The sequence below is a fragment of the Megascapheus bottae genome, chromosome X (assembly GCF_031878675.1).
Source record: "Megascapheus bottae isolate mThoBot1 chromosome X, mThoBot2.hap1, whole genome shotgun sequence".
Taxonomy (NCBI): domain Eukaryota; kingdom Metazoa; phylum Chordata; class Mammalia; order Rodentia; family Geomyidae; genus Megascapheus; species Megascapheus bottae.
Genome location: NC_143547.1, coordinates 37,098,120 through 37,110,134, shown reverse-complemented (window position 1 = coordinate 37,110,134; position 12,015 = coordinate 37,098,120). Strand labels below are relative to the sequence as shown.

Here is a 12,015-nt window from a genome sequence, read left to right as displayed (position 1 = left end):
GCAAAAGGCAAAGCTGAAGCCAAGTAAAAGTGGTTCACAGCTAGGAAGCTGCTCAGGAGGATAAAATCTGAGGATTGTGGTTCAAAGCCAGCCCAGGCAGGTTAAGTCCATGACTATCTCTAATGAATCAAAAAAAAGCCAAAGTGGACCTATGGCTAAGGTGGTAGGGTTAGGCTTGAATAAAAAACAAGTTCAAAGCCAGGCACCGGTGGCCCACGCCTGTAATCCTAGCTATCCTATCTACTAAGGATGCTGAAATCTGAGGATCATGGTTGAAAGCCAGTGCGAGCACAAAAGTCCATGGGACTTTTTTTTTCTGCTAATCTTGGGCTTGAGCTAAGGGCCTGAGCACTGTTCTTGGACTTTCTCAAGGCTAGAGCTCTACCACTTGAGCCTCAGCACCACTTTTGGCTTTTTTCTATAGATGTGGTACCAAGGAATTGAACCTGGGTCTTCAGGCATGCTAGGCAAGCACTTTACCACTAGGCCAAATTCCCAGCCCCCATGAGACTCTTATCTCCAATTAACCACCAGATAACTGGAAGTGGCCCTGTGGCTCAAGTGGTAGAATGCTACCCTTGATTTGAAGAGCTCAGGAACAGTGCCCAGGCCCCAGAATTCAAGCCCCACAACCCAAAGAAAAAGAAAAAAAAGGAAGAGGGGTGCGGAGTTTGGTCTAGTGGTAGAGTGCCTGCCTAGCATGCATGAAGACCCAGGTTCGATTCCTCAGTACCACATACATAGAAAAAGCCAGAATTGGTGCGGTGGCTCTGAGTAGAGTTCTAGCCCAAGGACAATGCTCAGGCCCTGAGCTCAAGCCCAGTACTGGCCAAAAAAAAAAGGAAGAAAAGAAAGTATGACTCAAAGGACATTCAACAGTTCAACAAATACCCCCAACCAATAGGGTCTGAAATGCCTTCAGTTTTCTTTTATTGTGACGTCTTACTAAATAACCTATGAAAGTCTCAAACTCCTGATTCTCTTGCCTCAGTCTCCCAAGTACTAGGAAGACAAGAATGACTGTCACATATCTGTAGGTTACTTGGAATTCACCTAGAAGTACAAATGTTTTTTTTAATGAATTATGCTAATAACAGCTCCTAACATTTATTGAGCACCTACTGCTAAGCTCTATGTATTAGCTCATTCTATCTTCACAATGATCCTATAAAGTAGATACTAATTCCATTTTATGGATAAAGATGAGAAACCTGATGCTCAAAGTTTAAGTAAGGTGCCTACTGTCATAAAGATAAGATTTGGGGGCTGGGGGTGTTGCCTTATGGTAGAGTACTTGTCTGGCATGCATGAAGCCCTGGGTTTGATTCCTTGGTAAGAAATATAAAAAAATAAGATTTGTCTGTCAAGATCTAAACCTATGGTTATCTTGCTCTATACTAAGCTTGGTTCCCTGAATAGGCTGGGAAGGAAGAATGGAACAAGTTCCCCACCCCCTGAGAAATTTGGGCTAGCAATATAAGACTGGCCTTTGGATGACAGGGATAAAGGCCAGGCCCCACCTGGAGATTCAGGGCCAGATGTCTTGTCTTAGTCTGTTCCAAGTCACTCTGTGAGTACTTGAGTCGCATCTGCAGTCCATGGGCCTGAGACTGCACTTGACGCAGCTCTGCCTCTTTCCTCTTTGCTTTCATCTGTTCCTGTATGGGACAAGAAAAAAAGGACTTCGTAAGGTGGCCAACCTGGACTCAGGACTTTTAACTCTAAGGACTAGTATTTCCCTTGACTTACTTTCAGCTCTTCTGTCAAACGTTCCTTCTTCTCTTTCAACTTGTCCACTGCTTTCTCATCCCAGCGCCGTGCCTTGGCCTTCAGGTCACTGGCTCCACCAGAAATGACTCCTGACTTCTGGAACAGGGTCCCATCCAGTGCCACTGTCTATACAGTAGGAAGAAAAAAGGAAGGAGAAGCTGAGTATTAGAATCTCCAGTACTGAGTCTGTCCAGTGAGTTTCCAACCTGGACAAAAAAAAAAATCCACACCTTGTGGCGCTGGTGGCCTCCAAAGGCAATGCGACGGGCATCCTCCACATTGTCACAGACAAGGGCATTGCCACACGCATACTGCAGGGCTTTTTTGATATGAGGTGGCTCATAACGAATCACATCAATCACTAGCTTGGCTCCCTTCAGCTCCCGAAGTTTCTCATCTGTAGGTTTCACCTGTAGAGAAAAGCTTAGTAAGTTGCACAACATAGGACCCAGGTGAGAAGCAGTGATTGTAAATACCCTCACCCCATCCCCACAACTCTTACCTCCAGGTAGTCAAGAGGCAAGAAGGTCTCAGGTTCCCCACGCTGCTCCTTGATATACTGAATACAGTCTCGGCCTGTTTTCTCTGAGTCTACAATAATGGCATCCATATTCTTGCCCAAAACCTTTGTCACAGCAATCTGATATTTCTTTTGTGTAGGTTGGCAGAGGTCAATGAGGCGGCCATACTGAGTAAAGGAAAAAGAGAAAACTGAAATAGGAGACTTTGGGAAGTTGGCTCAAAAATCTCGATTACCAGGCCACGCAATGGTGAGTCATGCCTATAATCATAGCTACTCAAGAGGCTGAGAACTGAGAACTGAGGATTACAGTTCAAAGCCAGCTGTGGCAAGAAAGTTTGTGAGACTCTTATCTCCAATAAACTACCAAAAAGGCTGGAAAGAAACTCGGGGACAGTGCTCAGGCCCTGAGTTCAAGTCCCAGGACTGGAACCAAAAATTAAAAAAAAAATCTCAATTACTAATTCACAAAGAAGGGCAACCTAAAATCTGTACCAGAAACAATGAATATAGCTATACTGCCTAGTGAACAAGCTTGCTACAAGACCTGTACTCTTGTAACCCTAATGTGGATAGGAATGGGCTGAGAGGAGACACTTGCTGGATAAATATTGCTGTCTGTTATTAGCCCATCTGAATTTTACTTGCGAAAGTAGAAGATTTTGGGAACGAGAAGGATTAGGAATGAATAAACAGGTTATGTAAAAAGGGAAACCCAATATTAGTACCTTGAAAGAGGCTCAGAACAAGAAATTATATTGTCTCTTAGCTCAATTATACCAGATGTCTGAATGGGTGAAGTTGTAAGTTTTCCAAGACTATTCCTTATTTTGGAACCTGACAAGCTTAATGGGCACTTAAAAACCTAGCAGCCTCAGCCCAGGAGACATTTTCATACATCATATGATGATGAACTACATTAATTACTAATTAATGGCTGAATGGGATTCTAGTAATGTGTGCCAGTATATTCTCACTTATATGATTATTTTGATATAAAGGATTTGTGTTTGAAGATAAGGGAACGACTGTGATATTGTGAAATACATATTTAGTCATTGTCTCCAGTTCTTGATATTTAGCTCCAAACACTGGACAGATAATAAACACTGGCCATTCTTAAGTAGCTTTAGGATGGGAGCTAGTCACGAGAAAGACTCAGGGCAAGACTGAGGATGGGATTTTCAGCATGATCCCTCAACTTCTGGGGAGAAAGGAGGGGTGAAGGTTGAGTTGAACAGGAATACCCAATAATTTAACCAATCGTGCCTACGTACTGAAACCTCCAAAGAAACCTAAAAGCTACAAGAGCTAGAGGCATGGCTGAAATGCTTTGCTTAGCTTAGCACTTAAGTCCTTGCTTAGCAAGTGCAGGACCCCAGAACAGCAAAACTAAAAACACTAAAAGCTGTACTGTTCAAGGTGCTTCTGGCTGAACAAGAGGAGGTACCTAGAGGATGGTACACTTGGATACAGCATAAAAACTCAATAGCTCCTTCTCACATGTCTTATGTTATATAAAGCACTTCCATTTGGCAATTCCTCCGTATCCTTTATAATAAATTGGTAAATGTGTTTCCCCATATTCTATAAGCCACTCTAGCAAATCAGTCAAACTCAACGAAGAGTCAATTCAATGTCTGTCATAAACCTGGGCTTCTAGCTGGCATATGAAAATCTTGTGGGACTGATTACTTAACCTGTAGAAATCTGATGATGCCTTTAGGTAGAAAGTAAACTTTAATTGAACTTTAGGACATCCAGCTAGTGTCTGATGGAGAATTCCTTGGTATGTGTGGAAAGACTCCTTTCCACCCCTCCTATACACACATCTAGTATCAGAAGAGAAGTGCTGTACTGACTGTGAGAATAGGAGAAGCAAGGCCCTGATTTCAAATCCTATTACTGCAAAAAAAAGAAAAAAGAAAGAAAAAGAAAAGCATTTCGTTTTCTGTACAGAAGAACGTAAGCATGGGATTACATGCTATGCAGAAAAATAAAACATAAGTCTTCTCAAGTAACAATATCAGGTCATGTTTGAAACCACAATCACCTTTCCAAACATAACTATTTCACAACACAATGACACCCAGACACTATATCGGATACCTTATAGATATTTCAAATTCTCACCAGCACCCAACAAAATAAATCTTTGCCAGTTCCTTTCCCTCCTGAGTCCCTAAGAACTACCAGGGAATAGGCAAGCTCTTCAAGAACAGGATTGATTCTAATTCACAGCTAGTTTCCCAGCACTACCTAGAACCTAAGAGCGGTCAAGAATATTTATGGAGCCACACTAAGTTGAACTCAGGATAAAAGAATAATATTCAGGGAACCTGGGAACTCACAATTTGGTCAAAGAGGCTAAAGGATGTGACGCAAAGCCAAATAAAAATGTATTTCTTTTATCACAGTAAAGTTTCCAAAGTGTGATGGGTGCTAATGGCTCAGGCCTGTAATCCTAGCTACTCAGCAGGCTGAGATCTGAGGATAGCAGTTCAAAGTCAGCCCAGGAGGGAAAGAAAGTCCATGAGATTCGTATCTCCAATAAACTACCAAAATCCCAGAAATGGAGCTGTGTGCTTCAGTGGCAGAGTGCTAGCCTTGAGCAAAAATGCTTCTGAGTTCAAGCCCAGGACTGGCACCAAAGAAAGATCTGATAAAGTCCAAGGTGTCCCTAAAAGCTAAAGGGCTGGCTGGTCCATGCCAAGAGAGTTTAATACTGTACATATCTATTTCCTTGAAGAGCAAATGAATTCCCATTGTCTCTCCACATTCCAAAGGCTCCCTTGGTCCCCTCACTCCACTAAAGGAGTAGACATACAGCAAAAAAAAAACCCTTTCGGTAAGATGTGATTAGGTGCCAGGAGAGTGGCCTAGTGGTAGAGTGCTTGCCTAGCATGCAGGAAGCTCTGGGTTCAATTCTTCGGTACCATATGCACAGAAATAGCTGGAAGTGGTGCTGTGGTTCAAGTAGTAGAGCTCTAGCCTTGAGAAAGCCCAAGGACAGTGGCCAGGCCCTGAGTTCAAGTCCTAAGACTGGCAAATAAGAAAAAAAAGATGTGATTGGTATAGTGAAAACAGCATAAGCTTGAGAGTTAGGACAACTGGAGGCTAAATTTTAGTTCTTCCACTTATAAACTGTGCTTCTTTGGGCAAGCCATTTAATCTCTCTCTGAGTTGCAGTTTCTGCTGTTATAAAAAATAGGATTAACCCCTGGTCCTCACCAGTCTGCTGGGAAAAAGCTTGACAGTGAGACTGAATAAATTCTTAGGAAACAAGTTTCTTCTCCAGTCTTACCACAGAGCCAGGGTAAAGGCGCTTGATGCTTTCCATTATCTCTGCCTTTCGCTGCTGGCGACTGCTCTCCTGACGATCAATGCGGGCATCTCCCAACTGCTCCATGACCTGGTTTAGTTCCTTATTGATCTCATCAATACGCCGTTTGGCCATCTCCACTTCCTCTGTGAGTTCTCCCTCCAACTTCTTTTGCTCCTCTAGGGATTGCCTATAAAGTGAGAGAACACAGGAGTTTTACACTGGTGATAATATTCCTAAGCTGAAGAACTCTGGAAGTCTGCCTGAGACAGGGCAGGGCAAGCCTGGAAGAAAAGCAAGATAGGTGCTGGTAGCTCACACCCATAACCCTAGCTACATAGGAGGCTGAGATCTAAGGATCATGGTTCAAAGCCAGGCTAGGCAGGCAAATATGAGCGACACCTAACTCCAATTAACCAACAAAAAGCTAGAAGTAAATAAAGGTGTGGCTCAGGTGACAGAGGGCAAGGCTTGAGTAAAAAAAGCTAATCAAGAATGCAACGACTGGCCAGGAGTTTGGCCTAGTGGTTAAAGTGCTTGCCTAGCAGGCATGAAGACGCAGGTTCGATTCCTTGGTACCACATACATAGAAAAAAGCCAGAAGTGGTGCTGAGGCTCAAGTGGTAGAGCTTTAGCCTTGAGAAAGTCCAAGGACAGTGCTCAGGCCCTGAGCTCAAGCCCAGGACTGGCAAAAAAAAAAAGACTTGCAAAGACTTGGGCCAAGAGTTTGGTCTAGTGGTAGAGTGCTTGCCTTAGCATGCATGAAAACCTGGGTTAGATTCCTTGGAACCACATATATAGAAAAAAGCCAAAACTGGTGCTGTGGCTCAAGTGGTAGAGCTCTAACTTGAGAAAGCCCGTGCTCAGGCCCTGAGTTCAAGCCCGGTACTGACAAAAAAAAAAAAAAAAAAAACAAACTAACACAAAAACAAAAAAAAAGCAAAGCCTTGAGAATTAAAAACCCCAAAGCCTGAGTTTCAAGGTACAAGAAAAGGGGAGAATAGAAGATAAGGGAAAGGTTACAGAATCACATACTTGCTGGTGGTAATGTATTCCTCTAGCTTCTCAATCCGTTTCTGATTCTCTTCAATCTCTCGAAGCTTTTGCTTGATCTTGGCCTAATCAATAAATATATTGCATCATCAAGAGTTGATCCAGTGAACTACAAGACCTTAGCGTCCTGGCTTACACTCCCAATGTGCCTACTCATCCAAGGGCCCAATAGTCCAAGACAATCTATCAACAATGCAGGAGACCTACTAAAAAAGCAGATGTACAAGTTCTATTTGGTATACTAATGAATGGGTAACTCCTAGAACTCCAAAACCTTTCATAAGTATTACATTCAGCCCAAGATTTCAAACTGAACAGATTCAAACCAAGCAAGGCCTGGTAAAGCTTCATATTCCTTTTCTGAATCTGGGTGTTCATCTGTAAAATGTGGATAACTTCCATTTCATAGAATGCACATTAAAGTACTTACTATAGGGTAATTATTAATATTAATGGCCACTATGTTCTTTTAAATATTTCAAAGAAGTTCTTAGCAGAATGTCTGGGGCATTGTAGACTTTTGGTGTAAGAGAACTTTTGTGTTTTTTTTCTGTCCGTCATGGGGCTTAAACTCAGGGCCTAGGCCTTGTCCCTGAGCTCTTTTACACAAGGCTAACACTCTACTACTTTGAACCTTAGCACCACTTCCTGTTTTTGAGTGGTTAATTGGAGGTAAGAATCTTACAGACTTCCTTACTCAGGCTGACTTTGAAGCAAGATCATCAGACCTCAGCCTCCTGAGTACTTAGGATTATAGGCGTGAGCCACCAGTGCCTGACAGAAAACAACTTTCTATCGTCATTATTATTGACATTAGAGGTGAAGTACATTTGGTAAAAACATGTGCTTTAGAGTTAGAGGACTCAAGTCAATATTCTGACTTAAAAAAATTTCCACATCTTGGGGCCAGGAGTTTGGACTAGTGGTAGAGTGCTGGACTAGCATGCACGAAGACCCCAGTTTGATTCCTTGGTACCACGTCCATAGAAAAGCTGGAAGCAGTGCTATGGCTCAAGTAGTAGAGTGCTAGCCTTGAGAAAGCCCAAGGACAGTGCTCAGTCCCTGAGTTCAAGCCCCAAGACTGGCCCCCCCAAAAAGAAAAGAAAAGAAAAACTACCACATCTCTATGCTACAGTTTCCACATTTGGAAAGAAAGCACAATAGTAGCCATCCTATATTTGAAGAATAAATACAAAATTAAATGAGTAAGTACATGCAAAGAACAGTGTCTAGGGTTAAGTTCCCAATAAATGTTAAATACTGTCATATTTGTTATGACTATTTCTTTTCCTAATGACTATCATTTTTTTGACTTTTTGGTTGGTTATGGTGCTAGGGCCTCACATATTTATGCTAAGCAACATACCTCAGCCACTGAGGTATACTCAAAATCCTAATCTTGTAACTCCTGCCTACCTCTGTTTCTACTTTCTTCCGTTCTTCCAGATCCAGACGGTCCTGATCAGCTTTCTGGTCTCTATTGAACTTCTCCAGCTCTTGGGCCAAAGTGGCTGCTCTCTTGCTGGCTTCTTCTTTCAACCGATGGTATTTCTTCACCTTTGTTAGGGACAGGAAAGGACAGGGATGAGTAAGTTAACCCATGTCAACCCAGTGATCTCTTGACTAACTCTTTTCAGGCTTGCCTGATTCTCTTCCAGGGTCAAGTCTCTGCCCTGACTCTGACTCTCCTCTTCCATCCGTTCTTCAAACTCCTGTCGGGCCTTCTCCACAGATAACATCTCCTTCTCCAGCTCATCCATATCACCTTTACGCTTCTTGTAGTGCTTCTGAGCATTCTGCAGAGATTTCTTTGCTGCTTCAAGCTTTTTAATCTTGTGGGAGGTGTTCTCCTTAGCTTTAATGTACTGAGGTCGCTTCTGATTCAGCTCTGAGTCCTTCTCCCTGTTACCACAGAAAAGGAGACAACCAATAGGCACTGAGGAAGGAAGGAGGGGGAATTCCCTAGACTTTTTTACACAAAGAAAGGGGTGTTTCTGCCAATTTCAGAGAATTACTTAAAAGAACAAGGGCCTCCTATGTACGGTGGCTCCTTCTGTACTCCTAGCTCCTCAGGAGGCTGAGATCTGAGGATTACAGATAAAAGCCAGCCAGTACAAGAAAGTCTGTGACACTCTTATCTCCAATTAACCACCAAAAAGCCAGAAGGGGAGCTGTTACTCAAGTGGTAGAGTATTAACCTGGAGTAAAATAAACTCAGTTGACAGCTCCCACGGCATGAATTCAAGCCCCAGGAGTCACAAAAAAGTGTAAGGGCCTGAGTCTAGCATCAGTGACCCACACTTATAACCTTAGCTACTCAGGAGGTTTAATCCAGAGGATCTTTGTTTGAAAGCCAGCCTAGGAAGAGAAGTTTATAAGAGTCTATCTCCATTAGTTAGCAAAAGGCCAGATTAGAGGCATGTCTCAAGTAGTAGAGCATCAGCCATGTACATGTGAGGCAAGCGAGGGTATAAAACCCCAAACTGAAGCCATAATACAGGTAAAAGGAAGGTGGGGGGGGTGGGAGTTTGGCCTAGTGGTAGAGTGCTTGCCCAGCACGCACAAAGACCTGGGTACCACATACATAGAAAAAGCCGGAAGTGGTGTTAAGACTCAAGTGGAAGAATGCTAGCCTTGAGGAAAAAGCCCAAGGACAGTGCTCAGGCCCTGAGTTCAAGCAAAAGGACTGACAAAAAAAAAGAGGGTGGGGGATGATATGAAAGATGCTCAAGAAAAGGGGTAGTCAGGCACGGTGGCTCACACTTGTAATCCTAGCTACTCAGGAGGCTGAGATCTAAGGATCAAGATTCAAAGCCAGCCCAGCCACAAAAGGACCTGCGATTCTTATCTCCAATTAACCTCCAGAAAATGGGAAATGGGGCTTGGCTCAAGGATAGGGCGGTAGCCTTGAGCTGAAGAGCTCAGGGACAGCTCCCAGGCCCAGAGTTTAAGCCGTATGACCCACAAAAAATGGGGAGGGGGTCAAACATTACTATAGTTTTGGTGTGGCATTCAAGTCACACCTAAAGGAAATCTATTATCCTGTTAGGCCAGGCCTCACATTTGTCCTTCATCTGATCTCATCATTTTAAATTCCTGTCCATTACCTTCTAGAGTCAATGTTTATCTTCTAGGACAGCTTTCCCTGTCACTTTAATGCTTTACTTTCTATTGTTTCCTCTCATTTTGCAATGCCATCCCCCTTCCAAACACTTCCTCCTCTGACTACTTAAAATATTCTACTTGTATTAAAGTACAAGTCAAGAATTATAGTCAGAGCTGGGAATGTGGCTTAGTGCTAGAATGCTAGCCTACCATGCATGGAGCCTTGGGTTTGATTCCTCAGTACCACATACACAGAAAAAGCTGGACGTGACACTGTGGCTCAAGTAGTAGAGTGCTAGCCTTGAATAAAAGAAGCTCAGGAACAATGCCCAGGTCCTGAGTTCAATTCCCAAGACTGGCAAAAAAAAAAAAGAATTTTGGTCAAAGAAACCCTGAGGAATAGCACATCCTCTTGGTTGCCCATAAGTTACAGGCCCATCTCTGCTTCTTACTTGATCTCCTTCTCAATCTGCTGCTGCTCCCGCATCATTTTACCCAGCTCTTTCTTCTTCTCCTTCAGCTCATCTTCTACCTTGTCCATACGCTTCTTGTCCTTTTCAATCTCCTTGTTCTTAGAAGCCAGTTCCTTGTTGAGCTTCTCAATTTCCACTTCATTATGGTAAAGTTTGAAGAGCTGCAATTGTACCTGAGCTCGTACCACCTCATCCTTCAGGCGCTGGTATCGGTCTGCCTGTACAAATGGGAATGAAGATAAGTATGTCAGTTAGGTACTGGTCCCCATCCTGGTCCAAAAGATCCAAGTGGCAGCACATGCTACCTACCTCTTCCTTCTCCTGTTTGGCCTCCTTGCGTTCAGCTGCAATATTTTTCTTACGATGGTAATTAAACTGTGTATCTTCTTCAGCCTTCACCATTTCCTTCTTTCGCTTATCATACTCCTGTGCCAGCTCCCCAGAGCGACTAATCTCTTCAAATAGAGCTGTCCTCTCCTTGGGGTTCTTCATGGCAATAGACTCCACAGCACCCTAAGAAAGATCAAACCACTCTTTCATTTAGAATTTAAGTAACTCAGCTCCCCTCATGTACTCGTTTATTCAAGAAAAGTTCACTGACTTTCCTTAGCACAGGGAGCAGAAGAGACAAACACACAAGTAATATAGTGTGTTATATACAAAAGCCAACCTTCCTAAATGAAATTTGGCAGGGAGAATACTGGTAGGGATGCTTATCTGGGAAAGATCCCCACAAGTGACATCTAACTGAACTTTGGAAGATGGGGAAAAATTAATGAGGAAAATAAGAGAAGGAGCTGGGGATAGACTCAGTGGTAAAGCACTTGCTTATTATCATGCAAGAGGTTTTGATCATCAGTACAGCTAAAGAAAAAAGAAAGTAACTAAAAATAAAAAGGTTATTCCATGATTGTAAGTAAAGAAAAATTAACATGCAAAGGCCAAAGATAGCAATACATTTGGGGAAAACAAATGGTTTAGTAACCCTGGAGTTTAAGGCTGGAAGAAAGATGAGGCTAGTGAGGTAGGCAAGAACAAAATGATGGTGTTTTCTGAATGATAGGCTTGGGAGTTTTTCATCCTAAGGCAATCATTCTCACACTTCAGCAGACATCATAATAAACTGTTGTTTCACCCCAGTCTCTTTCTTTCAGTCCATAGGACTATAATGGGACTAGATGCTGATAATGCTGGTCTGGAAACTGCAATTTGAGAATAACCATCTAAGGTACGAAGGAACCAATGAAATGCTTTAAAGAAAGAAAGGCAGGGGCCGGGAGTTTGGCCTAGTGGTTAAAGTGCTTGCCTAGCATGCACGAAGACCCGGGTTCGATTCCTCGGTACCACATACATACAAAAAAAAAGCCGGAAGTGGTGCTGAGGCTCAAGTGGTAGAGCTCTAGCCTTGAGAAAGTCCAAGGACAGTGCTCAGGCCCTGAGCTCAAGCCCAGGACTGGCAAAAAAAAAGAAAGAAAGGCAGCCAAGTGTCCCAGTGGTTCATGCCTGTAATTCTACTATTCAAGAGGCTGAGATCCAAAGCAGAGAGGTTTGAAGCAAGCCCAAGCAAAAAAGTCCACAAGATTACACTGGCAATTAGCCAGCAAAATATTGGGCTAGAGGTATTAGTGAAATGGTAGAATGACTAATGTGAGCAAGAAAGCCAAGGAAGCATGAGGTACCGAGTTCAAACTCCAGAATTGGGGGCGGAGGATTAGGGGAGGATTGGGCACCTGTGGCTCATGTTTATAATCTTACTTACTCAGGGGGCTGAA

At 43.0% G+C, this 12,015-nt stretch overlaps 1 protein-coding gene across 1 annotated transcript in view; it reads right to left on the bottom strand.

Moving 5' to 3' along the window:
- The window catches only part of Smc1a (structural maintenance of chromosomes 1A), a 45,767-nt gene that overhangs the window by 26,879 nt on the left and 6,873 nt on the right, over positions 1-12,015 (bottom strand). Inside the window, exons 4-13 of the mRNA XM_090326582.1 lie at positions 10,553-10,756; positions 10,223-10,461; positions 8,309-8,567; positions 8,082-8,222; positions 6,648-6,730; positions 5,595-5,802; positions 2,273-2,458; positions 2,001-2,180; positions 1,750-1,896; positions 1,521-1,658 (exon numbers count right to left, since the gene is read on the bottom strand). Coding sequence (XP_090182708.1) covers positions 1,521-1,658; positions 1,750-1,896; positions 2,001-2,180; positions 2,273-2,458; positions 5,595-5,802; positions 6,648-6,730; positions 8,082-8,222; positions 8,309-8,567; positions 10,223-10,461; positions 10,553-10,756 — 1,785 coding nt within the window. The remainder of the gene's footprint in view (positions 1-1,520; positions 1,659-1,749; positions 1,897-2,000; positions 2,181-2,272; positions 2,459-5,594; positions 5,803-6,647; positions 6,731-8,081; positions 8,223-8,308; positions 8,568-10,222; positions 10,462-10,552; positions 10,757-12,015) is intronic.